A 26,792-nucleotide genomic window follows, 5' to 3' on the forward strand; every position below is an offset into this window, starting at 1 on the left:
AGCCACATGCAAAAATGCATTATATTTGAGGAAACTGGGTTGCAGAAAAGTGTATGTTAGGCAAAAATGACATAGAAAAACATGTATGTTAGGAATATGCTAAAATGTTGGGGTCTACATGAAGACTACTTAAAGTAAAATCCATGAACTGATGTGGAAATGTGAACCAAACAATGGTTGGATAAACAAGAAACTGAAAGAAACTGAAACTGACAGATGAGCCCATCCCTGCTTAGTTGTTAAAAAGCCAAATGTGATTTGCTAATAGCATCCAGTTAAGCCCCAATGTGGAAATACAGTTCATACTTCATATCCCTGTGATGCATTTTGTAACTTTGAAGAAACTGGAGGGAAACTCTTTCATGTACTGTGGGATCCAGGTGTAGTTCAGAGACCCAGAGGGCTTTGGATCACAGCCTCTAAACACCATTTGTCCATTCAACTCCAGGGTCCACGTGGTCCTGAGGGCGTGCAAGGCGAAAGGGGTCCACCAGGAGAAGGAGTTCCAGGACAGAAGGTAAATGTTTCAGTCAAAAAATTTGAAGATTTCCAGTTCACTCAATTTATTACCTCCCCCTCCACTTCTTTGAGTGAATTATTAGGCATGAATTTGGTTCTTCAATATCTTCTTGTCACAACTTTCCTTTCCTTGGTCTAAAATATGTTAGTATTTCCTCACTTTGTCCCGGGTTACCATTTAAGGAGGTTAGGAGTGAAGTTTATCTTTTCTATTCAGGAATACGTGTGAGAATGCCTCAGTAGCCATCAATATCTCTGGTCAACTCTGTGTTGTTAACAAACAACCTTCATAGTGAAAATTGACAACAGTTAAAACACCCTAAAATAACTAAATTCTTTAAAAATCACTACTGTTTTCTCTTAATCCTTCCTTAAACAGGGCTTTCCTTGGGTCTTGTAGACCTCATCAGCCAGATGTTATTGACAGTTCCTGCCTCTCAAAACACTCAGTGGTGGTAGCTATTGGAGGTGATGGGGGTAAACAGTGGTGACAAATGTTCCCCACCCCAATCCTTCAGTTTCTTCTGTTGCTGCCTTGTTGGGTCTGTGGTGATTCCTATTCCATAGATTTATGTTACCAAACACCAGGCCTACGTGACTCCTTCGCAGGCAGTTAGCATTCTCCTCCCTCAGGCCAATTAGTATTAACAGCCTAGTGATTGTTATGAACCATTAATTAAATGGATCTCTGTACTAGGCCTGCATCCCAAAGCACCAGTGCCTGCTCCAAGTTTATTCAGAAAGGGAATTGTTTGACCTAGCCCAATAATATTCCTGCAGTCGAGGAAATGCCTACAACAAAGGCTTGGTTCTATTTTTTCTGTAGCAAAGTGGGATAAAAATGTCAGAAGCAAACCAATAAATCAAATGCTCTTTGATTTATTACACAAAAGGATTTGTGTGTCTGTGGTATATGCAGAGCTTTTGTTCAGTTGGAGCTCGCCGGAACTCGGTTGCAGTGCCTTTCAGGTGTGTGCCATTGCCATTCTAAGAGAACAGGGAGGTGTTCATGGTGAGTTCTGGCACCTCTTTTTCTAGAAAAATGGCACTGGGTATATGGATCAAATTTCGTGGGTTGGTAACATGGCCAACAGCCCAAATCCCTAGGAGGGCCCACAGCTGAGTCTCTAGCCAATCCAGAATCCATCTGCAGTCATCTGAGGTCAGTGGTCCTCTCAGCACCTCTTTGGAGCCTGGGTGGCTGTAGCTGGCATCCATTGTTTTAATGCCCCCACAATGTCTCTGGGACCTTGATATGGCATCATGAGCTCTCTGTGTGTTGCATTTAGGTTGTGATTTCCTGTCTGAAATGACTTCCTTTTGTAACTTCAATGAGACCAGCAGGAACCCAGCTGTCCTTAGCAGCCCCAGCTGTCCTCCTACTCTAAAGTGGACCTGGTTTCTCAGCATCTTCATGCCACTCATTCTTCACCCTAAAAGATAATACCATTTGCAGTTGTATGTTGGGAAAGCAGGATCTTTACCTGGGGGTACAAGGGGTGTGGGGCACCTGGGCGCCAAATTCCGGGGGGCACCAGGCGCCCACTGCTGAAGCCACCTAAGCTTCTACCTGTTATGAAATAATAAATAATTTTGATCAAGCTAGAAAGACAAAATACATATATACCTAGTTATTACCGAAATGTATACCTACTGTTTCACTAAAGGACTTTCGACTTTGTGCGCTCATTTACCAAAGACATGGCGCGCTTGCCATTCACAACGGCGGTGCTTGTCATTCACAACAAGAGATAAGGCATAAGCGCGGTGTCTGAGATAAGCATAATAAAAATTAATTTGGGGGCTAAACTAAATTTGGGGGCACTGGGCGGATCTTTGCACCCCAGCAGCGCATATGCCAAAGTCAGGGCTGTGGGGAAAGTCTAACATCAAAGAATGCTAGACTAAATCTCTGTGGAGACTTGCATCTTCATGGACCATTAGCAGTTTCTGGAAAATTAAACAACCTACTCATTAACATACAAGTTTAAAAATACAAAAGTGATTAACTGTGGAAAAAAAAGCAGTTTTTATTGACCTGTTCCCACATATATCTTGTCCTAGCAGATATGTACCGGAAGAGCCACAACCTCCTGTGGCTTGAGAGAACTCATTTGTTTTTCTACAATATTTTTCCCTCCAGTATGCAAATATTGCATTCCACGTACTCTAACTGAAAACTTGCCTGCAACTTTTACAGAGTCTAGACTGAAACTAAATGCTCATCCCACTTTAATATTGCTGTATGTGTCCTACTACTTCAATATTGCTATGCCTGTTTTATTTCGCTACTAGCAGACATTTAGCTACTAGAGGAGATATGCATAAATTGGTTGTTGCCTGTATATAAATAATCTAGGGGTTAAAGAAGTGAACCTTGCTGTGAAGTAGTTGATGCCTGGCCATATCTGATTCTAATCCGATTTACATGTGTGCATTTGCGGCAGTCCTGAAGGAATGTAAAAAAAGAAGAAGCTTAATTCAATGCTAACGTCATGTATTTTCAGGGTGACAAAGGTTCTGAAGGGCCAGCAGGACCTGTTGGAGCACCAGGGCCCTCCATCAAAGGAGATAAGGTACAATGTGTGGAACAGAGGGTATAAATTGTCTGCTGCAGTGCTGAACCAGTAGAATTAAAGCTTATATGAAGATGGTGCCCTAGGAGTCTGAAGGACAAAGAAGAAATTCATTGTAATGAATGCAGGAAAAGTGTAATGAATAGTTGCCTTGATTGTGAGAGAGCCTACATAACGTCTGTGTTCAGGTATAATGGTAGACTGTGGTTTGTTGTGATGGAAATGAGCCTAGCTTCCCCGTAGCCTCCAGACTTGCACAGTCCCCCTCTCAACTTCTTTTCTGGCATGGCTGTGGGGAGGAAGCTGAAAGCTTTCACTGGTGATTTTGATTAGCCACAGTATAGCATTGCATGTGAACTGCATGTGTTTAATCACTATGGTTTGTTTAAAATCAGGTGGCTTCCTAAATCACAATTTGGAGTTGGCTTGATTCAATCAAACCATAGTTGATATTTACCATGGTTTGTCAGATTTGGTTGACACGACAAGCTACGCGGAAGCAAATGTTCCTGAACTTGTAGGCACACTAGAGGAATAAGCGAGGAGGTGGAAGTGCTTGAGACTGGTGGGAGGTTAGCTTTGTTCCCAACATGATTTATTGTGACATCCAAATGCGCCCCATGATGTCATGACCACATTTTTTCATATCATTTCATCCTGACTAGGTCTCATTATTTTCCCAAATGTTCTCTGTCCCATGATCTTTCCCCGCGGGAGATGTTCCTCTTGAATAGCTTGTGAGCCAATGTACAAGAATGTGGGAAATGCATTATAAACTTAAAAATAGTATGGTGATGAAGATGATGAAGAATGCCTTGACTAAAGCAATAACTTATAGGAGAGACCATATTTTCATGCAGGGTGAACGAGGGATGGATGGACCACAGGGCATAATGGGACCACCTGGAACTGGCATCCAAGGAAAGCAGGTAAATTTACATCAGGGGACTACCTACTTTTGACCAGGTATTTTGTTAACTTATGAACAAATCTGAGAAGGAATTGTGGATATGTGATTCCTGTTGAGGACGAGGGCATTATGCAATCATAGCCAGGACAGATTTATTGAGCCCCTTGGAAGTCATTGCCCTGTCCTGATTTACTTCCATGTTTGGATTATGCTTTTAGCATACAAGTCATGTGTGAACAGCTCATGTAGAACACATAGCCTTAACAACAACAGCAGCAGCAGCAGCAGCAGCAACAACTGTCACCCTGTTCTTCCAGGTTTATAATACAAAATATGAGATAAAAGAAAGGCTAGAATTTAATAGAATTTTTAATGGGGGTGGGGAAATAAGGAAAGTCTTAGGTTGTGTTGAATTTACAATTTACCCTGCATGCCTGTTGGTGTGCATACAAAATCACAATATGCTTTTGTGACCTACCTTTCCCTGTGACTAAAGCTTGTAAGGTCACTCCCCTTGGCTTTATTTTTAGGATCTCTAGTGTCTAAGGAAGGGCAGTTCTGATTAACTTCATACTTTTATCTCTTTAGGGCATTCAAGGTCCCAAAGGTGTGCCTGGGGTGAAAGGGTCACGAGGCATCGGTCTGCCTGGACCAAAGGTATGCATTGAACTTGGAATAAATGTATTGTACAATGGGGAAAAAATCAGATTCAGTTTCAGATTTGTCCATTGCTACACAAAGATACCATACATTGTGTTTATTTGGCCCTTACAAGGGCTTGACATAAATCTTAGTAAAGTATAGGTTTTAAACCATATCTGTTTTGATAAGCCCATTCTTATCCACCTAAACTATCATAATGGATTAGCTTCTGGGTTGCCATATTTTGAAGAGCAAAAAAGAGGACACATTTGCCGACATCTACTTTTAACTATGGATGACAACTCTACCCATGAAAAAGAGGATGTGTCCTATAAAAAGAGGACATATGGCAACCCTACTAGTAGAAAATTACAATTTCTGTGATCTGCTACTACATCTGCATTTCCATGACTGACTGAAAATCAAGAGCTGGGAAGTGTGTGCACAGATACTCATCAGACCAGCTTCCTGGTCAAAGATAAAACATTTCTTGAAGGATGTTATTTGATGGGAGCAATGGAAAGAAAACACAGTTCTCTCTCTTTTGAGCCACATTCCATCCTTGATATTTGTGGGAAACATCCACAATATCAGTGGGTGATCTCAAAGACATGTACATCACCACATTCTGACCAGCACTTAAAGCTTCCCCTCTGTTGTATTGGAGGAGTGTTCTTGCCTCAAAACGCACAATGCCGTGTTTTAGAAATGGAACAATCGCTACAGCTAGGGATGCATTAAGGCAGCGGTTTCTGTTCTGACCTGTCTCTGCCATAATTAGTTCAGTTTCTGGGAACCACTGCCTTCAGGTATTAGGATTCCAAAGGGTGCAGGCTAAAACCAGCACTTTGATTGGGATGTGGAAATGTATGGGAAGTCAGTGAAGGTGAAAAAGGACCAGTGTTGTGTGCTCATGCTATTTGAACTCAGTTGTGTGCCTGCACTCTTAAGATCTTCAAAAGAGGCTGTTCTTCAGGTGACCCCCTTCAGTGGATGGGTATAGCTGAAAGGGCCTACTCAGTGGTAGCACCAAGACTGTGGAATGCTCTCCCCAGAGAAGCTTGGCACCATTTTACCTTCAGTCTCTCTCTTGGGGTTTTTAATTCTGTTGACTGCTTTCATCATGCTTTCGTTTGTTTAATTGTAAGTTTAACTTTTTGTTAGGTGCTTTGAGAACCTGTTGAAGGAAGGGCTGTTGAATGAGTACACACACATACACACACCCTACATTAATAGGAAATTAGGAGAAAACTTTACTTAGTATGCTCAATATAAATATTTTTGTTGTTCTAAGGGACAAGAGGGTGCATCTGGACCAAAAGGAGAAGTTGGATCAACAGGAATTGGACAGCCTGGACCTAAAGTGAGCTTGTTTTGAACACTTGTATCTAAATGTTTTGAAACTGCCTTTTTAAAGGAAATTGAGTTCCAGAGCTTCCTTTCAGAGGTGTGCCTTGCTCCCTGATAGTTTAGCTTTGTAACACTGATGGCTGCTTCTTGTGATACTTTTGGAACTCTGGTATAGGTACCAGATTACAACATATATTCCGGTTGCACCAATTGCTAATAGCTCAACTATTAAAAGCAGTGGTATTTTTGACAAAATGTGCAGAAGTAGTGGTCCATAAAGCATCAGTGCCTCACTGATTGTTGACATCAAGGGAAGTTAAAATAAGGAACAGATATTCAAACAACCTATGCTGAGCCCACTAGATGACATTGTAGGATAAAAAGGATAAAGCATCCCTCCCCAACTGATCCATTGGTGTGTTCCAACTTGTTTGTTTTTTTAACCTTCTTCCAAAGGGAGAACCAGGAAGACCAGGATTTCCAGGAGAAAGTGGGAAGCCAGGTCTATCAGGAGCATCTGGGAAAAAGGTAACACCATTTTGTTTGTTAGCCGTTTGTCTAAAACAAAAGGTCCAAGTTTGGTTTGCAGTGTACTCACCCTTGACAAACCATTCCTCAGCATAAAGACCCGCCTTTTCAGCTTTCGACCTGTGAAATCCTATTTGTGCCCCCTGCAGTGGTATAATGGAAGGGGAATGTGAGGGAGCACAGCTCATGGCCTTTTCTCAGAGCAAGAATGGCAATATCCTCAGTAGGACTGCCAGGTAATTGGAGGATAATTTAAGAAATTAGCGTACAGGAAGGTAGAGATTGAGGAAAATAATAAAAAAGAGAGGCTGTATACTATGTATTTATTACTGCATCTATATCCCACCTTTTCCTCCAAGGAACTCAAGGTGGTATACACGATTCTCCTCCTCATTTACGTAATCCTCACAAGAACCCTGTGAGGTACATTAGACTGAAAGAAGATGGTGACTGGCCCAAGGTCACCCAGTGAGCTTCATAGCCTAGTGGGGATTTGAACCCTGGTCTTTCAGGTCCTAGTTCGACACTCTATCCACTACACCTCACTGGCTCTCAGCTGTTCCCAACCCTACCTGGGGATGCCTGGGATTGAGCCTGGAACCATTTACATGCAAAACAGATGCTCTACCCCTGAGTTATGGCTGTCCTCCAGATGACTTGTGATACTGAGATTTTCCTGTTTCAGGTTGTTGTGTTTGCCCTTTGTATTTTATTGTATCCATAGGAAGTATTTAAGCTGCACTGGAAATGCAGTTTACTGAAGGGTGGAGTATAAATCAATAAGGCAAATAAATGCTGTGTGAAAATTAATACCCTCTTTTTATTTTTTTTAGGGGGAACAAGGATTACCTGGCCCAAGAGGCCCAGAGGGAATTCCTGGAAAGGGCGAGGTGGGGCCAAAGGTAAGATTGAATAAATGTGTTTTAGAAGTGTGAGAGTAAAATCTCTCTCAGTGAAGGAAGTTGTAGGACTTCCACCTTTTAATCACTAATATCCCATAGTTCAATTGTTTTCAATATTGCTTATGAAAACAAAACTGGATAGAGTTCTTGTGGGCTGCAAGTCTCCCCAACTGTGTAGAGATACACTTATGCACCCGTACAGATGGGGAACTGAACTTGCGAAGTTCACAGGCAGATGCTTCCACCGCTATGATGTCCCTCTGCATTCCTACCTGCATTTGTTCTACACACAATGCATGTCAGGAAGGGGCTCTAGCTAAAACTACAAGAACTTCCAAGTGTGTACATCCTTCTGAAAGTTTTTTCTTTTTAATAGCAGATTTTATTAATTGAGAAAAGAAGGGGATTCCAAGATTTGAAGAAGTAACACAGAACAGCCAGTTATTAACAAGGCAGGACATTAATAATGAAAGTAATATAGGTACACGTATGTATATATACCCCTATACCTATACAATATATACAAATAAAAGATCACATGCAGATTGCTTCAATAAAAACATTGCAGCACTTGCCTTTTCCTTAAAAGTAAGCGGCCCTAATTGAGAAGGAAGTTCCAAAGGGCTGATTGTGACAAGCTGCTGATCTGTAGGTTCACCCTATCTGTACTAAAAACAGGAAGAGTAAAAATACAAGATAATGAAATATTAATAGTATATTATGAAAGTTAACGCTAGAATTTTCGTTGAAATTAATGTTCATCCAACTGAAAAATTAGGCTGCTTTTTCCTCCTGGAGACTCTTTAATGAAATACAGTGGTACCTCAGGTTACATACGCTTCAGGTTACATACTCCGCTAACCCAGAAATAGTGCTTCAGGTTAAGAACTTTGCTTCAGGTTGAGAACAGAAATCGTGCTCCGGTGGCGTGGCAGCAGCAGGAGGCCCCATTAACTGAAGTGGTGCTTCAGGTTAAGAACAGTTTCAGGTTAAGTACGGACCTCCAGAACGACTTAAGTACTTAACCCGAGGTACCACTGTACTGGGCAAATGCACTAATCTTGAAGTTTGACCTCGTGGTCTCTTGTTTCAGGAGCGCCTTTCATCCTTTTACTCTTCTCTGGGACCATCAACACGCATCAGTATGTGACCATTGTGTGGTGACAGCTCAGAAACACTTGCAGTTGTCCAGCAACTGAATGGCAGATTTCATATGAAAACCCAAAGGAAACTGTGTTGACCTATAAGAACCCCACCCCCCATTTTGCAGACCTGCCCTAAAAAAAAGAATTCATGGATAGAATTGATAGTTAACCACTTCAGAGCCCATCAATTATCAATTTTCATTTTAGATATTCTAAAAAAAAACCCATAAATATATGTTGGATGGAAATAACTTTGTGCCACAGTTTATTTTATTTTATTTTATTAATTAGGGTGAAGAGGGACAAAGAGGAGCAAAAGGAAATGATGGTCAAAGAGGTTTGCCAGGTGATCCGGGACCAAAGGTGTGTTACTTTCATTTCTGTGTTTCTTCTCTGTGTGTGGGTTCTGTCTGCTAAGAGCCTGTCTGTGTGCAGGGCATCAAATGCAATTCATATAACACACCTGACTTCCATAGTCCATGTTGCAGAAGCTAGTGCTCAACTATCTTGGCCACAGGTGGGAAAGACTTTTCAGCTCAAGGGCTGCATCCCTTTCTAAGAGAACTTCCTAGGGCCACAGGTCATGTACACATTATAACCAGGCAGAAATACTCAGGGAGGATGCAAGTCAGAGCCAGTGAAGGGGGTGGCCTTGGGAGAAGGGGGGTGGCCTTGGGCAGAGTCCTGAGGATTAGACGGAGAGGCCTGAGGGCCTGCATTCAATACTCAGGCCTGAGACTTCCCATTCCTGGACCTGGCAGCTGATTGGTATGAAGGAGGGACAAACAGCATGGGCAGAGAGGTCCTTGGTCTTAGCTGATTTCCAAATGAAGACAAGGAACCTGAATTCTCCACAATCACAAACACCAGAGGGGAGAGCACAGGCTACGTCACCGAAGACGCATCCCGCTGAAATTAAAATTAGCAGAAAGGAAACAAAATGATAGAATAGTTGCTAGATTGTAGCTATCCTGAAAAACGCTATGATCGAGATGAAGAGCAATTGTTGTGGGTCCAAAACCTTAGTTCAGAAAACTGAGATGATCCTTGAAGTCCTTTCTAATGAATTCAGAGGAACCAATTATGGATATCCAATCATCATTTTGCAGCTAGGCAAAATGTTTTAGGATCCTCTTGAAAGCCAGTACTTTAGGACTCCTTGTCATTGTGTGAATATGTTGCTGATAATATAGACATGCATTGATTATATATTTCTTCTGCAGGGTGAATCTGGTATCAAAGGTTCAGTTGGTAGCCCTGGACCTTCCATTCGTGGGCTTCCTGGCCCCAAGGTAAATGATGCCAAAAAGCAATGTGAAACACCCGATCCTGGTACTTTCCTCCAAAATTGTGCGATCCTTTAATAAAGATGTGTTCTTTTGTGTGTATGTTTAGGGGGAGCAAGGATATGCAGGACCTCCTGGGAGCGATGGAAACCCTGGAAATTCAATCATGGGACCTCAGGTGTGCAGTTTTAATAAAACAAAATATTGACAATATGATTCAATATGACCACATACAAAGAAGCAGAAAGAAATACTAAACTGGGTGTTTTTAGGCTTGTTGGGCAGGATCAGGGCTGGTTAAAGACATGCTAAGGCCCTAAGCCTCAAATTACTGACTGGGATTCCATTTAAATCACATATCACACAGTGGCGTAGCGTGGGTTGTCAGCACCTGGGGCAAGGCGAGTAATTTGCGCCCCCTAACCCGTGGATTTGCGCCCCCTAACCCGTGGATTTGCCCTAACCCCCAGATGTTGCGCCTGGTGCAGCCGGCCCCCCCTGCACCCCCCACGCTACGCCACTGATATCACCTCTGTTTTGAAACATTAGCTGCCAGCTTGTTTGGGGCCCAATTCAAGGTGCTCACATTAGTGTTTAAAGCCCTACATGACTCAGGCCCCAAATGTCCCCCCTCCTCTGCTTACAGACCTTCTCAAGTGTTAAGATTGGCAGAGGGGGCCTTTTTGGTAGTTCCGTCAACCTCAGGAATTTGGGGTGGTGGTGACCCAGAAGAGGGCATTCTTTGTAGCAGCCTCTAAGTTATGGAGCTCCCTCCTACAGAGGTGCATCCGGCCACTTCATTATACAGTTTTTGGCAAAAAGATGCATCTCTTTATCCTGGCTTTTGACACCTGGAATGTGTATTTTCAGGACCCACCTTATTTGTTGCAATACCATTTTTTGTACTTGTACATTTTTGAATCGTTTTTAATTTTGTGTTTTAAATTGTTGTAACCCGTCCTGGGACCTTAGGGTTAAGGGTAAGTAATAAAATAATAGTGATATCAAGCTTAAGTGGCCCTCTTTATTCAGTAATCAAATGTTATGATGTCAGCAGTAATCTGAAGTCGTATCTAACCAGGTGCAATGGATTTATAATAGCAAGCTGCCATCTGAGTCTTTGTTGCAATTCATTGTAAAATATTTTGATTACCCAATACAGTCGTACATCGGAAGTCGAACAGAATCTGTTCCGGAAGTCCGTTTGACTTCCAAAACGTTCAGAAACCAAGGCGTGGCTTCCGATTGGCTGCAGGAAGCTTCTGCAGCCAATCAGAAGCTGCAGAAGCTGCACCGGATGTTCAGCTTCCAAAGAACATTCGCAAACCAGAACACTCACTTCTGGGTTTGCAGCGTTCAGGAGCCAAAACGTACAAGCGCCAAGGCGTTCGGCTTCCAAGGTACAACTGTAAAGTTGTATGTATGCAACAACAGCAGCAAGAATTCTCATCGCAAAGTATTGGAAGACACAAGATCTACCCACCTTGGAAGAATGGAAGATGAAAGTGATAGACTATATGGAATTGGCGGAAATGACTGGCAGAATCCGAGACCAGGGAGAAGAGTTGGTGGAAGAAGATTGGAAGAAGTTTAAAGATTATCTGCAGAAACATTGTAAAATTAATGAATGCTAAAATGATGTTGGATTGAAATGAAGTGGCTTTAGCAATAAGGTTAAAAAGAATATGTAAAAATGGATTGATAATTAGATGAAAATATAAAGTTATAATATGTTAAGATATAGAATTAAGATAAATACAAAGAGGGAAAGGATTTGCTAAATTAACTATGTGAATTGGAATACAAAAAAGGGAGGTGTGAGGAGGTCAGGAAACAAGTAATTGAAATATAAGATACGAAAAGATTGATTTGTTTTTTAATTGTTTTTTATTTCTTCATGTATTTTGTATTTTTCTTTGCATTTTTGTATCTTTTTTCTTTTTCTTTTTCTTTTTCTTTTCTTATTCTGTAATTCTTTTTTGTCTGTAAAATTTCAATAAATATTTTTTTAAAAAAAATATATGAAATGCCACAGTCCATCAATTGATGTAAGCCTTTCAATGGCGTGGATGTCAGATTTAGGATATTGTGTAATGAAGATGCAGCAATACTTATGCCTTCTAAAATCAGGAGGAATATGTAGGACAAAATCCTCAGTTCATAAGAGAAGGGTATTGTTATCCTATTTTGGTTGTTCACAAAGTGAGAACATCTGTTTGGCAACTCTTCCCAGTGCAGGAATTTGGAAGTCAAAATAGAGACAAGACCCCTTGCCCCCGATTTCCTTCGTTATTGAAATAATTAATGGGGAAACTACTTGATATTTTAAAACACTGGCAACAAACCAGAGGAATCCTTTAGGCACACCCTGAGGACTTAGACAATGTCCAGCATGACTTCTGCTCCTCCCATCTTCTTAGAAGAGGAGCTTGCCTTGCACTATATCGTATACCACTTCTGAATTTCCCCAAGCGCAGCATGCGGTTCATTGTGGCTTGTGGTGCAAGCCAGTTCTCAAGTATTGCCAGTTCTCAAACTTGCAAATTAGCTGTCAATGTCCAGACCATGAACACTTTGCCTGGTAGTATTCTGCCTGATGAGCAACAGCTCCCACCTTCCTCCCCGAGTCCTTTTCAATCAGAAGTACAACAGGAAGGTGAAGCTTCTCTGTCCCGGGCATAATCTATGCATGCTGTGACATGGCAGGCTGCCAGTTTTGCCTTCTCGCATGCCGACATTGAAGTCTGGCAACATTAAGAGTTAATAATATGATGTTTAGATAATTTATATTGACGTTGATTATTTGTCTTCAGGGTTCTCCAGGCTTACCGGGGCCACCTGGACTTCCTGGAGCAAAGGGGGATGGTTTTCCGGGTGCACCAGTAAGTGTAATTTCACCACTAATTTGTGATAGGTAAGAGGTAAAAGGTAAATGGTTAAAATAACTTTTCCTTTATTATACATAAACAATGTGATACAATTCAATACATACAATACATACCACACATACCAAACCATACCATACAAAACATGCATACCTGGAAAACATACATTACCTACATACCTACTCAACATAAATACACCATCAGTGTTTGACTTCCGACTGTTCTCATTGTGCTATTTTGCAATTTATTAATCCATACGCATTTCATTTTTGTTCGTTCTATTTTTCTAAACGAATTTTACTATGTGTTTTCTCTGCTTTTTAGATTCATTCTATGTCTGTCAGGAGATCCACCTTATCTGTATAGTTTTTGAGATATTCTTTAAATATCATCCATTCCTTGTTAACTTTTTGTATAGTGTTTCCTCTTAGTCTCCCTGTTAACTTTGCAATATGCAAATATCCAATCATTTTTGCTAAGCAGTCTGTTTTTGTGAGGACATTGTTACTTTTCCAGTCTCTCCCCCCTTCCAGGTTAGCGCTCTTCTCTGCCCTTGACACAATATTAGGCTGGTTTATTTATGTTTCTGCCACTTAGCCCACCACTGGGGATATTCTGCCCCCAGCTTTAGGTATCTCCTTCCTCTCTTATCTTATGTATTGAAATTGGGTTTATGTTTTGATTAGATCTTATTGGTGTTTTACTTGCCTTGTTTTTATGCTGTTCAATTTCTGTTATTGCTGTTTTGTTTTATTAAATGCATTTGTTTTAATATGGTTTTGCCACCCTGATGGAAAGGTAGGATACAATTTTAACAACAGATTAAAATAAATACATAAATACATAAATAAATAAATAAATGCCGTTGTTGTTTTTTAAATGAAGAAATAAAAGCTTGTAGATGGAGGCCAAAATCCCGTTATTTGTACATCCTTCGGTTCTGTGAGACTAACCAGCCTGTATTTTTCTGACGTCGTTCTAGGGCCCTCAGGGAATGCCTGGCCTTCAGGGACCAAGAGGTCTTAAAGGAGCAGGGGATCCTGGCCAAAAGGTACTCATGCTAAAGTAACACCTATAATTTTAATAGATAACTCTGTCATTAAAAGAGAGCCAGTGTGGTGTAGTGGTTAAGAGCGATAGACTCGTAATCTGGTGAACCGGGTTCGCGTCTCCGCTCCTCCACATGCAGCTGCTGGGTGACCTTGGCCCAGTCACACTTCCCTGAAGTCTCTCAGCCCCACTCACCTCACAGAGTGTTTGTTGTGGGGGAAGAAGGGAAAGGAGAATGTTAGCCGCTTTGAGACTCCTTCAGGTAGTGATAAAGCGGGATATCAAATCCAAACTCCTCCTCCTCCTCCTCTTCTTCTTCTTCTTCAAACAAATTCTATGCACTGTATCCCTCCATACTGAGGAGAATGTTCTTGTGCTTGGATGCTTGTAGGTTTCCCACAGGCATCTGGCTGGCCTCTGTGAGAACAGGACGCTGGACTAGATAGGCCATTGGCTGATCCAGCAGGTTCTTTTTGTATTCTATTTCCTCGGAAATGAACATAAATCACAGTTTCTTCTTGATCGATAGCATAACTTTTATAAAGTTGACAGAATCTATCTTGACATAGCCCTTTAAGTGTTAACAGAAGTTAGACCTCTGGCATGACGTTTGCTTATTTGCTTATGTCAAGCTGCCATTTGAGGTAATGGCCCACCCAATGTGACTAGCTTGCATTTCCAAAATAAATAAATAAAAAAAATCTATACCAACTCTCAGAAATCAGCAATTTAAGACTAGCAGCAGTACAGCAAGTGTTTTCAAAGCATAGGCCATGTTTTCTTTTTAAAATAGAGAAAACAGAAAAACAAAAATGCTGTCCTCTCACCTGTGGGTGTTTAAAGAAAAGCTGAAATTAAGGAAAGGTGGCCCCAAATAAATGGCTTTTTGAATGCTACTTTAAAGTTGAAGAGTCTATAGAAACTCTGTGTGAAATATTTATGTGTGCTTGTCTAAATCTGCCCGCTTTCAATCAGTCCTCTGCTTTAACAATGTAAAAATCTGCTGTTGCCTTCTGCTGCCCAATTTACATAGGGAAATCAAAACCTGTCACAGCTGAGCCATTGAATAAAATGCACATTTCAGTATGTCTTGAGCTCTTTGGTGGCTGCCCTCAAGGCTGCTAAACACTTCTGTCCCCATGTGAACAAAACAGCACAGGAATTTGTCAAAACAAACAGATAAATCACTTATAGTACTCTGGAGCATATTCTGGCAATGGCAAACCAGTTTGGTATTATCCTAGTAAACAGGAGAGAGAGAGAGAGAGAGAGAGAGAGAGAGAGAGAGAGAGAGAGAGAGAGAGAGCTTCCTACATTCCATGGTTGTCATATGAGCATTCTTATAAAATCATTCCATTTGCAGAATTAGAGCTATTAAAAATTAGATGCAGCAAAAGTTCTGCTGCTTTTTCTTCTGAGGAATGCAGTGTGCTAGGGACTCTGCCTCTCTGTTTGTTCTGCTCACCGTTCCTCCTTCCTGCTCCTCCTCACTCCACTTCCCTGTGGTAACCCTCTAGACCAGTGATGGCCAAACTTGGCCCTCCAGCTGTTTTGGGACTACAACTTCCATCATCCCTAGCTAACAGGACTAGTGGTCAGGGATTATGGGAATTGTAGTCCCAAAACAGCTGGAGGGCCAAATTTGGCCACCACTGCTCTAGACCATGTGGGGGGGACTTCTTGACTGCATGGGGCAGTTCCTTATCGGGACCCCTGAATATTTGTATCCAAGAAACTGAAAAAACAATAATCCACATGTTCATTAAATGAGAGACACAACCTTTGCTTCAGTGGCCTTATTCTTTCAGACAAATCCTTGAAGCCGCAGCTATTATGGATCCCTGCACCTGTAAGAAGGAACAGTTTGTGTGGTGGAAAACAATCTCATATACAGTGGTACCTCTGGTTACATACTTAATTTGTTCCAGAGGTCCGTTCTTAACCTGAAACTGTTCTTAACCTGAAGCACCACTTTAGCTAATGGGGCCTCCTGCTGCTGCCGCACCGCCGGAGCATGATTTCTGTTCTCATCCTGAAGCAAAGTTCTTAACCCGAGGTACTATTTCTGGGTTAGCAGAGTCTGTAACCTGAAGCGTATGTAACCCGAGGTACCACTGTATTGACTTTAGTGCAGTTATGCAAATAATACCTTTTACCCTTGTCCAGGGGCTGACACAGGTATAGCCATTGATGCACAAGGCCCACAAGCAGAACCTGAGCATTCTCCCCAACTATGATTTCTCGCAGTTTGTATTCAGAGCCATTGTCAGGCGTCAGGGACTCCGACCCCCCCCCCCCCAGTAGGTTGCCAGGAACAGATAAACAAGGAGAATTCTTACCAATGTCTTTTATTCAATATTCACTGAGAGAGGCTTAGAAAAGCTGTCTCTTGGAGCAACAGCATTGCTCCAAGTAATCTCCACCCCATTTCTCTCCTCAATTGTCAACAGTACCACCCAGCTTATGGTGGCCGCTTAGGGCCATTTGCCTCCGAGCCCTTTGCTCTTCTACTTTCAATGCTTGCCTGGTTCTGGGAGAACAGGGAGGGGGGTCTGGCATGCTTTCTAGTGATAACATGTCAGCCAGCTGCTCCCGCTCTGCTTTCCCCTCTCCCATTACTTCCCAACTTTTCCCCTCATCTGCCTCTGAGCTGTGACCTCCCACAAACCCCTGTTGTAAATCTATTCTGTCTTCCTCTTCTCTGGAAGGCCCGGGCTGGGAAGGCGGTCTCCACCATTCCTCCTCTGTCCAGTCCCTGACAGCCATCTTGCCTCTGCCTGTGGAGGTGGAACACAGCCATTGTGGTTAGAAGCCATTGATGACCTTGTCCTCCATGGCTCTGCCTAATGTTCTTTTAAAGTCCTCCAAGTTGGTGGCCATTACTGTCTCCTGTGGGAAGGAGTTCTATGAGGAAGCACTTTCTTTTATCTGTCCCGAATCATCCCAGATCCAGCTTCATTACTGGTTACTGAGATAATATTTGGAAATGTGGTATAGAAATTGTTCCAGCTATTGTTTTCCTTCTCACAGAGGTTTGGCAGCCACTTTCATTGTCATTTATTTTCCGTATTATTGAGGTATCGAAAACACACACACACACACACAGAGAGCAACCAGTAGGACTTGGTTTCCTGCTCCGATCCTTCTTCTGTACTGTTCTAATTTCCTCTAATTTTTTTTAAAAAAACAAACAGCTTTGTTTAACCGAAGAGCCCCCTATAAACACATTTACATACAAGTTGGAATTCCACTAAGTATCACTCCGTAAGAATGTTCCCTCAATCTCAATTGGAGCTCTGTTCTTTGGGCTTGAGAGATGGCTCACATATGCAGGCAGCAGAAAGGAGGAATTTGGTGAAACAGAGGCCCGATTCACTCAAAACCGCCTGTGGGATGCGGGAACACTATAGGCGTGACTTTCTTGTTGTGTATAGGATAGACATGAAGGGCAAAGGAGCAGGCTGTAATCACAACAACTGAGTATATATATATAAAAGGCATTCAAATTGTAAAGCCGCAGCCTTGATACCACAACAGTGGGAATAGCTTACCCTAGCATTTTTACTGAAGAACAGAGCCAAAGCTTTTTGGGGGGAAGGGGAACCCACCAACAGTGGTCTCTGGGGGCAAGGTAGAGCCAGCTGCAGGAAGCGTATCATGTTAAGATCCTGGCCTATCAAACATAGGCTCAACTCCAGTAAAGAGCTGAGTGTCTGTTCCTCGCCCCAGGCGTCTTAATTGATCTCACACGCGGTAACTGCCCGTTAGCTCAATTTCAGCTGACTGCATTTTCTTCCTCCCTCGCCCTTTTTAATTAAGAAAAAATAAGTATGCAGAAAAATTCCTGCGGTTCAAAAAAAACAAAAACAAAGCGAAAAGCCCAGCATGGTAACTCTTTGTATGTCTTTGGATCCATTTCAATAGATATACATAATACTTCCCTTATATAGAGTTGTTTCTAACCCATAACATTCCATAAATTTACGATGCATGTGCAGTTGCTCAGACAACCTTACCCTTGTGTTTCACAGTAGTGGAACAATTTAAAAATAAATGCACCAGAGGTCACAGAGTTAATCGAGAGGAGCAGAAAAATAAGACATACACCCCTGTCTATATAATATATATGCAAACTGTTTAATGTTTGATTTCACACCAATTTAGACTACGTATCACATACAGTGGTACCTCGCAAGACGAATGCCTCGCAAGACGAAAAACGCCCAAGACGAAAGAGTTTTCCGTTTTTTGAGTCGTTCCGCAAGATGAATTTCCCTATGGGCTTGCTTCACAAGACGAAACGTCTTGCGAGTTCTTGCGAGTTTGTTTCCTTTTTCTTAAAGCCGCTAAGCCGTTAATAGCCGCTAAGCCGCTCATATCCGCTAAGCCGCTAAGCCGCTAATAGCCGTGCTTCGCAAGACGAAAAAACTGCAAGACGAAGAGACTCGCAGAACGGATTAATTTCATCTTGCGAGGCACCACTGTAATAACTATGATTAGCTCCAAAACAAGTCAACTTCAAATCACAGGCTATGAAGCTGTCTTGCTGAAACTAACCATAGTGCTAAACCACAGCCACTGGTTCAGACAACTCCAGAAGGCATTGTTAATTTAAAAAATTGAAAGAAAAGCTTCTGATTCCTCGTCCCCCCTGCCCTTGGACACACAGGGGAGAAAAGAGGGTTGTGTGAGCTTGGGAGGAGAATAGGCCCATTCATGTAGCTCTAAGTCTGTGGTTCTTCAGATGATATAGGTCTCCAGCTCCCATTATCCTCATCCATCATGGTCAATGGTCAGGAATGATGGGAGCTGCAGTTAAGCAATAGTCCTCCTGTGGCGCAATGTGTCAGTGCTCCTGGCTCTTAACCAAAAGGTTGGTGGTTTGAGCCCATCCAGGGCCGGCTGTGGACAGGATTCTTGCATTACAGGGGACTGGACTAGATTTCCCTTCCAACTCTGATTCTGGGATCTGGAAGGTCATGGAATCCCCACCTTTGACCATGCAGATGTTGTCGAACTACAAATCCCGTCATCCCTGACCCTTGGTCATGTTGGCTGGGGCTTCTGGGTGTTGGAGCCAAACAACATTTGGAGGACCATAGAGTCCCCATCTCCGCTCTAAACCGTGGTTTAGCTCCAAACTCCCAGAAGCCCAGCCAGCACTCAGGTCCTGCTTACAGGTTTCCCATCTGCTTGGCCAGCATGAGAACATAATACTGGATTAGATACATCTTTGGCCTGATCCAGAAGGGAGTGCTGGTTTAGCAACATGTCTAAACTGTATCTAAGTATTTACAGTAAATGTTTTGAACAGCCTGTCTTTGAATTAAAGTTAAATCAGTCTGGTCGTATTCAGGTTTACCTGAAATTAAGTGAGTGAGTTCAGAGGGGCATAATAATAATAATAATAATAATAATAATAATAATAATAATAAATAACAACAAACAACAACAATTTTATTATTTATACCCCACCCATCTGGCTGGGTTTCCCAAGTAGCCTGCAATCCAGTTAAATTACAATGTTTTCGGTGAATAAATCAGAAAAGCCGGTGGGTGGGTGGGTGGGTGGAGATACAAATTCAACTCATCCACAAATACCAAAAGGCCCATACAGAAATTGACCCATCCTCTGGCACCACCTGCTGGTAGCACATGGAATCAATGTGCCTCTCGATGTGCAAATAATAACTGCTTGGGGGATGGGGTTGGAGCAATGCCACCATGAAAAAAAAAGGATTTGACGCTTCATGTCCCTACACTTCAGCTCCCCCTCCCCAGTCCAAATGGGAACATGCCACAGCTGCTTTCAGATGTTTTCCAGTTACAGATCTATAACATGTAGTTTGGGCCCCATCTTTAGCATTCAAGATCAACCATGTAAGCCTACACGTGTGTGATCCATGGTAAATTCCTCTGAGTTTAATAGGACTTATTCCCATGTAAGATTGTTGAGTTTTTTTAAGGACTGCTGCAGCTCTAATCTTCATGATCTTTTCACAGTCTGATCCACAAACCAGTCAAACAGGCTTCTCGGATTTAAGCGTTGAAGTCGCAGCATTCCAGCCCTGAAAGCTTCTCCATTAACTAGTTTTTGAAGGTTGGGCTGCCCCCTCTCTAATATCACAGACGTCTCCTCCCCCTAAACAAACCACAGTTGTACGCAAATTGTCAAACAGACCTTTGTCCTTTAGGGATTTCACCAAGATCAAGTTGCTCTCAGCCATCTGTCAACAGCTGTCCTATTATTTAAATCTCTGGCAGCTTTGCTGAACATTTCTCCATGATGTGTTTGAATTGTTAAACCTTTAAGTGCTGGGCTGCTTAGAAACTCTGTGGGAGAAGAAGGTTGCTCCAAATAACAGTTCCTGCAGCTTTCCCCGTCATTTAGAGAGTGAGAGAGAACTTCGTGAAGAACGAGTTAGGTGACCTCTCTCCACACTCCTCAATATTTAACTGCTCTGAATTGCCTCCCTCTCTGCCATAGCAATTGAAAACAGGTTGAGAGATCAAGTGCAATACTCAAAAGCCAGCCCAATGTCTATACAGACATTGTGTTTTGCAACACCGGTGGCACCAGTAAAAAAAAGTCTGTCCAGGCAACTCCTTGGACTTGGGCAAGGATAACCTACTCCAACCCTGATATCTTTATCCCAATGCTTTCTCTGGGTGCCCAAGCCAAATTAGGTGTCTGTTTGTGAAAGGGGCATCTCAGTGGCTGTGTGTCCCAACTGCAGAATGCTCTTCCCAAACAGGGCCACGTGTACCTACTTTAATGCCTTTTTGCCACCACATTTTAAATGTCTTTTATTTTCCAAGACCTTTTTGAATTTTGTTGTAGCTCCTAATATTCCCCTGGCTCTGTGGCTTTGATTCTCTGCTCTTTGGTTTGGGTGTGCATTTAAATATTCTTTTAAAATAATAAAAAAAACACCTTAATTGGAAATTGCTTTAATGGTGCTTTGCATTTTACTGTATTGTGCATTCTTTTATTCTATGGGCTGCCCTGAGAATGCACATAAATAAATTAATAGCACATGTAATGTGGCCTTTAGCTATTGATATCTATGGGAAGCTTGCCGGCTTTTAAGTTGGAACATCCTCTGCTATGATTTGTTTTGAAAACAAGCAGGCTCGTTCATAAAATTCTGTGGATGTAATACCTGTGTTGAACCTCTTTTTGTCTTTCTTTACTTTAGGGAGAACCAGGAGCAAGAGGATCCCCGGGGCCTCCTGGCCAAAGAGGAATAGGAATACCTGGGCCCAAGGTTAGCAAGAATCTCTGCAGAGTCTAGCAGAAGGATTGGGAATATGCAGTGTGGCCCTCCAGATATTGTTTGACTACAATTCCCATCTTCCCTGACCACTGTCTGTGCTACCTGAGGCTGATGGGAGTTGGAGTCCAACAACATCTGTAGGTACCACAGGTTCTCTTTCCCTGATCTAGAAGTTCCTGCCCCTTATGTATTTAAATCAAACCTGATAGCTACCTTTCTTGGAATGCTCTGGAGCTAACTTACATTCAATATCTTAGCAGCTGCTGCTTCTTTTTTGCCTGATTTAATCTTAACGAGTTTGTGAACGCCTTGCAAAAGAAGCACGTCTTTCTATAATGTTGCATTTTGTGGCTGAATTGTTAGATGCAGGGCACCCAGCAAAGGAATGCAGAGTTGCCTTTGTTTGGGGGGTTAGTTGCAGAAGAATGCTACTGGTCCTAGGCTCTTAATAATGGGGACTGAGTGATTCACTCCAGCCATCAGGCTCTTTTTAGCCCGAGACTTCAGGTGACTGCTGTGGATGTACATTTGCTTACCTTACAGAGCAAAGGATAAGTGCTTGCACACAGAGAATCAGCATGTCAGGGGGAAGGGTTCAGCCTGTCTTCTTTCTGTGTGCGGGGAGTTGCTTTGTTTTTCAAATGTGTATCCCAAGCCTGAAATGGTATAGTTTAGACAGCTTTGCCATTTAATTCGGCTGGCTGTTGAACATGACCAAGGGCAGAGAGCAGGGGAAATAGGTGGGGTTGTGCTATCAGTTTCCTTACTCCCTAAACACTTCCATGGCTGCCCTTACTCTGCTGGCCTCTTACTCCAGCTTTTGAATTACCTGGAGTGACTTCAATAGGACTTATTTCCGAGTTGTGGCAGGGGTGCAAAATTGAATTTGTTTGCATTTTAATGAGAAACCATTTAATCCACACTTTTTGAACCAATACGTGAACCGAAACATGGCTATCCTTTGAAATTTGTACTTCTCTGACTTTTTCAATGCAGTTTTCCAACCAACCAATGCATGCAAGAATACAGACATGACTGGATGGCATGCATAAAGAGACATCTATTCACGAAAATGACTTACAAATGAATTATGTTAGTGGGAATTGCTTTGCAAAAGTGTATACATTAGTCCAAACTGCATGTGAAATTTCATTGATTAGGAGAAATTGCACTAAGATGCCGATGGGTTTCCACAAGGATTTCTTTTTTTAAAAAAGAAAAAAGCCAATTGCCAAAGAACTGAAATTAAGATGGGAAAGAAGGAGAAGCTGTAAGAAACTGAAATAGATCAATCTGTCCATCCCTGTTTCTGAGTAGACATATATAGGAATGCACTTAAGTGCCCCCAAGCAGTTACAAAGGCTTATATATGTAATTCTTTTCACAGTTTCCAGCATTTGGAAAAGGCAGAGATGGGCACAAAATTTTACATGACACTATGCAATTCTGACTTCTTCCTGGAGTTGTCTTAAACTACTCCCGCCTCCCTTTAATCTGAGACAATTTTATTTCCTTTCCCCCCCTTTTTTTTAATTTAGGGTGTTATTGGACAAAAAGGTCTGCCTGGGCCACAGGGTCCTCCTGGAGATAGTATACAAGGAGTTAAGGTAAGAATGTAGGTGCTGACATAAGTTTGTTTTGCAAATGACTCCCACTGCCCTGTCTTCATTGCACAGTTGTTTCATGGAACTATTTATGTTGCTGCTTAAGAGGGGAAAGAAACCCCAAAAACCTAAATTTTAAATGTCCACTTGGTTGACAGACAGTGGTTTCTTAACTGAGTGCCAGCCCTGTTGGAGTGAAAAGATCAGGCCTTTAAAACTCTATCTTGATCAAGGACAGAAATTTGTTCTGGAAGAACTGATGAACTGTGGATGTACCATACCCTGGACTTTCCCCTTCCATGGAAGTGAAATAACTGAGTAACTGTTTGCTCTAACAAATTAAAAGGCCGTCATGTTGTGTCAGGGTGTCCTAGCAGTGACATATCCTTTAAACTAGAATTTAAGTTTTGGCCTTTAGAACCTGATGACTTCACACACAGAGAGAGACACACACCTGCTGTCATCCAGACTAGGCATTTACTTATACCAAAGCTATAAATATCTGGAAAAATGTTGAGCTAGGAGATAACAGAAATCACTGAGTTAAAGTTGACTGAAAGTGCAGAGGTGCCATTATTATCAATTTACGATGGGGGGGAAAGTTCACAGGCTATGAAGGACTTGCTCACAGATTTATTGACAGCTGCATGAATTATGATAGCTAGGGAAGTGGAAGGGGCAAGCAGAATATAAAATGGAGGAATGGTATAAAGAGGTGTAGCTATTAATGATAAATTGAGATGTGCCATTAAGGTAAGATGGGGAATATGTAGGAGAAATGATTTTGATACGGAAGGTGTTTGTAGAATTTGTAAAGCGGAAAGGGGTCAAACCATCACAAGAGGTGTTGAAATTTTGGGAGGTTGGATAGTTACAATGGAATGGTCTCGGTGGTGGGGTGCACATTTTTATTCTTATTTATTTATGATTATTACTTTGTCAAAATTAAACAGAAGCAAAACAAATGTTGAGCTGGATCCTTCCCACAAGAATCTGACTTAGAGCAATGCATTTTAAAAACACTTTCCCATTTATGTGAACCTCAGTGAGGGCGCAGAACACGGCTTGTGAGGGGCGTGGTCTGGGGAGGGGGTGTGGCCTGGAGGAGAGTCCCAAATGTTGAATGAATGGAGATTCCAGGAGGGTCTCCTCTGGGGCAATTCAAAATTTAGAAAGCAAGTGTGTTGTCACCTACAAAAATGTCATCGCTCCTTATATGGCCCCAGAGATGTCAGGAATGTGACATTTCTTGCGTATGTAAAGCTCCAGGTCTTATGGTTTGGACGGCTAAGAGCAGTGGTTCCAAATATTTTTGGGGACCACTGTTCCCTTGGCTCCATAAACTCATCCCCGGCGCCCCTTGCCCTATAAAGAGCATTATTCAGAATAGTGGTTGAATCATGATGCACTAAGAAAGGTGATTAGTAAAGGTAAAGGGACCCCTGACCATTAGGTCCAGTCGTGACCAACTCTGGGGTTGTGGCGCTCATCTCGCTTTATTGGCCGAGGGAGCCGGCGTACAGCTTCCGGGTCATGTGGCCAGCATGACTAAGCCGCTTCTGGTGAACCAGAGCAGCGCATGGAAACACTGTTTACCTTCCCGCCGGAGCGGTACCTATTTATCTACTTGCATTTTGACATGCTTTCGAACTGCTAGGTTGGCAGGAGCAGGGACCGAGCAACGGGAGCTCACCCCGTTGCGGGGATTCAAACCGCTGAACTTCTGATCAGCAAGTCCTAGGCTCTGTGGTTTAACCCACAGTGCCACCCGCATCAAGAAAGGTGATTACACAGCAGCATTAAAAGCTGTAACCATTAGTTGCACATTTATTCAAAATCCAATGTAGCTTGAGTCAACAAAATTGATAAACTTGATACAGCAATGCCAGCTTTTCAAAGCCTGATAGTCATTAACACCTCCAGTGGCCGCTCAGGTTTGGGAACCACTGGCTTAGAGCCATAGAATCGAAAACTGTTTCCCATCATGTGAAGCTGTCTCACAAGAGGAGCATCTGTGTATTAGGTCTCTGGGTCATGTAAGTAAACCCTGTGGCTGAGAAATATTGGTGGCTGCTTAAGCTGAGCAGCTGAGCCCTGGGGATGCTTTTGGGCCACATTTAACATAACTGTTCCATATGGAAGTGACAGGAAAGCTGCTCTGCTCAAAGGGATAAGACGGCTGGCTAAACATCTGTCAGTGGATTTCCTGCATGCTTGTTTCCTGTATGTTTAATAAATGTCCATATGGGTATAGCCAAATGCAATCCTTGCAGACAGTTCTGCATTCAAACAGAAAACGACCTAAATAACCGAGGGAACAGTACTTTGCCTGCAGCTGCTAAATGTTACGGTCTTTTTACAAAGGCTATTTCTAAGCAAATCTCTATGTTGTTTTTAGGGAGATCGGGGTGTTCAAGGCTTACCAGGACAAAAAGGCTCTGTGGGGGTTGGACTACCCGGGTCTAAGGTAAGAGGGTTGCCCATCTATCTCTTTTTTTAAAAATCAGTTTTTATTAAAAGTTTTCAACATAAAATACAATAAAAAGCAAACTAATTTAGAAAGGAAAAAGAGGGGAAACAACCAAGATTAAAGAAATAAAGGAATAAAGAAAAGGAGAAAGAAGGGGGGAAAGAGGAAATGGAAATTAAAAAGTCTTCTATCCATAGGAGCCGAGACTCCTTTGGACCCCCCAATAAAATATTTGAGGGGGCTGCCCCTCGAAGTTGATGGGCATTACCATTCAAATGGTGTCTGTGTGCTGTATCATGTGACCAATTATGTAGGGCCAGGCTTATAGCCATGTTGTATCTTATTATTAGGGAGATTCTGGAGAGAAAGGAGACCAGGGAAAGAGAGGTAACAAAGGAGAGATTGGAGAACCTGGACCTGCAGGACCAAGGGTAACACTTAAAAAAAACACAACTACTTTATTTATTCTTTCACAACAGAAGATAGTGCACTTAATAATTTATATCATTATACAACCTTTCAGGGATTTTCAGGACTCAAAGGCGAACCTGGTCTTACTGTAAGTACATCCTGATGTGTTTTATCATAAAAATGTGACCGTTGGTAAAAGCTGCATCTTGGCACTCTTTATGATCAGAGATGGGGAATCAGTGGCTCACCAGATGTTGTTGGATTACAGCTAGGAATGAATCAGTCTTTTCCAGGTCCTGCTTGTGGACTTACTATAAGCTTCTGGTTGGCCGATATGAGAACAATATGCTGGACCAGATGGGCCACCAGCCAGATTCAGCATGGCTTTTTTTATATTTTATGTTGTGTGAAATAAAAATGACATTTCTGTCACAGATTAAGTATCATTTAACTATGTATTTTGTTGGAAAATGTGTTCCAGCCTGTTCTGAGCCATGTACACAGCGCTGTTTCTAATCTGCTACAGTTCAGCTTTTGGGGGAAACCATGTTGTTTGTCTTGCCGTGGCAGACAGAATTTTATGCAATCAATTACATATTGTAGCATTATGCCATACCATTAATTTCAATGCAAAGGCCATTCATTTCAACGCAAAGAACCCAAAATACAAATGGCAGGGGGAGGAGGACAACAACAATACACATTCTCAATTAAGTATTGTTTGCAAAATGTTGTGAAAACAGCAGAAAACACAGATTGCATTTGCTGACTAATTTCCATTCTGGACATGAGAGAATTGAGTGAACTTTGACAATTTCCACTCCCATGCAAGTAGACATGATTCTTTCCCCTTTTAGACATGTTCAGAGAACCATCTGAATATCACTGTAACAATATTTTTTAGTGTTTCAAAACATCCAGTCACTTGCTTTATGCAAAGCAAGCGTCCAATTTTCCATTAGAAAACAAAACAAAACAAAAACAATTAGGCAATGATGCATAACTGATTTCCAAATCTGAAATCACAACTGAACTGGCTCCTCTCTTTCAGAAAGAAGATGTAATCAAACTCATAATGGAGATATGTGGTAAGATCTACCTGAAGGAATGAAACCATTTCATCGTATTAGTTGTTTTCCCTAAAAGAATTCAGAATTGACCTTAGAAGTGTGTATGTTTATTGGGTAAGGTTGAAAGAACCATGAATGGAAGGAAAATAGCTGAGAGTGGTGTTTCA

At 42.0% G+C, this 26,792-nt stretch overlaps 1 protein-coding gene across 4 annotated transcripts in view; it reads left to right on the forward strand.

Annotated features, from left to right (window-relative positions):
- Positions 1-26,792, forward strand: part of COL28A1 (collagen type XXVIII alpha 1 chain) — a 64,993-nt gene that overhangs the window by 31,143 nt on the left and 7,058 nt on the right. For all 4 annotated transcript variants that reach the window (XM_083578495.1, XM_083578498.1, XM_083578496.1 and 1 more), the window contains exons 14-31: positions 449-517; positions 3,027-3,095; positions 3,956-4,024; positions 4,594-4,662; positions 5,942-6,010; positions 6,454-6,525; positions 7,359-7,427; positions 8,864-8,935; positions 9,796-9,864; positions 9,968-10,036; positions 12,672-12,740; positions 13,726-13,794; positions 20,993-21,061; positions 22,609-22,677; positions 25,073-25,141; positions 25,495-25,575; positions 25,668-25,703; positions 26,607-26,643. In XM_083578495.1, the coding sequence (XP_083434621.1) occupies positions 449-517; positions 3,027-3,095; positions 3,956-4,024; positions 4,594-4,662; positions 5,942-6,010; positions 6,454-6,525; positions 7,359-7,427; positions 8,864-8,935; positions 9,796-9,864; positions 9,968-10,036; positions 12,672-12,740; positions 13,726-13,794; positions 20,993-21,061; positions 22,609-22,677; positions 25,073-25,141; positions 25,495-25,575; positions 25,668-25,703; positions 26,607-26,643 (1,195 nt within the window). The remainder of the gene's footprint in view (positions 1-448; positions 518-3,026; positions 3,096-3,955; positions 4,025-4,593; positions 4,663-5,941; positions 6,011-6,453; positions 6,526-7,358; positions 7,428-8,863; positions 8,936-9,795; positions 9,865-9,967; positions 10,037-12,671; positions 12,741-13,725; positions 13,795-20,992; positions 21,062-22,608; positions 22,678-25,072; positions 25,142-25,494; positions 25,576-25,667; positions 25,704-26,606; positions 26,644-26,792) is intronic.

Source organism: Podarcis filfolensis (genome assembly GCF_964270895.1).
Source record: "Podarcis filfolensis genome assembly, chromosome: 12".
Taxonomy (NCBI): domain Eukaryota; kingdom Metazoa; phylum Chordata; class Lepidosauria; order Squamata; family Lacertidae; genus Podarcis; species Podarcis filfolensis.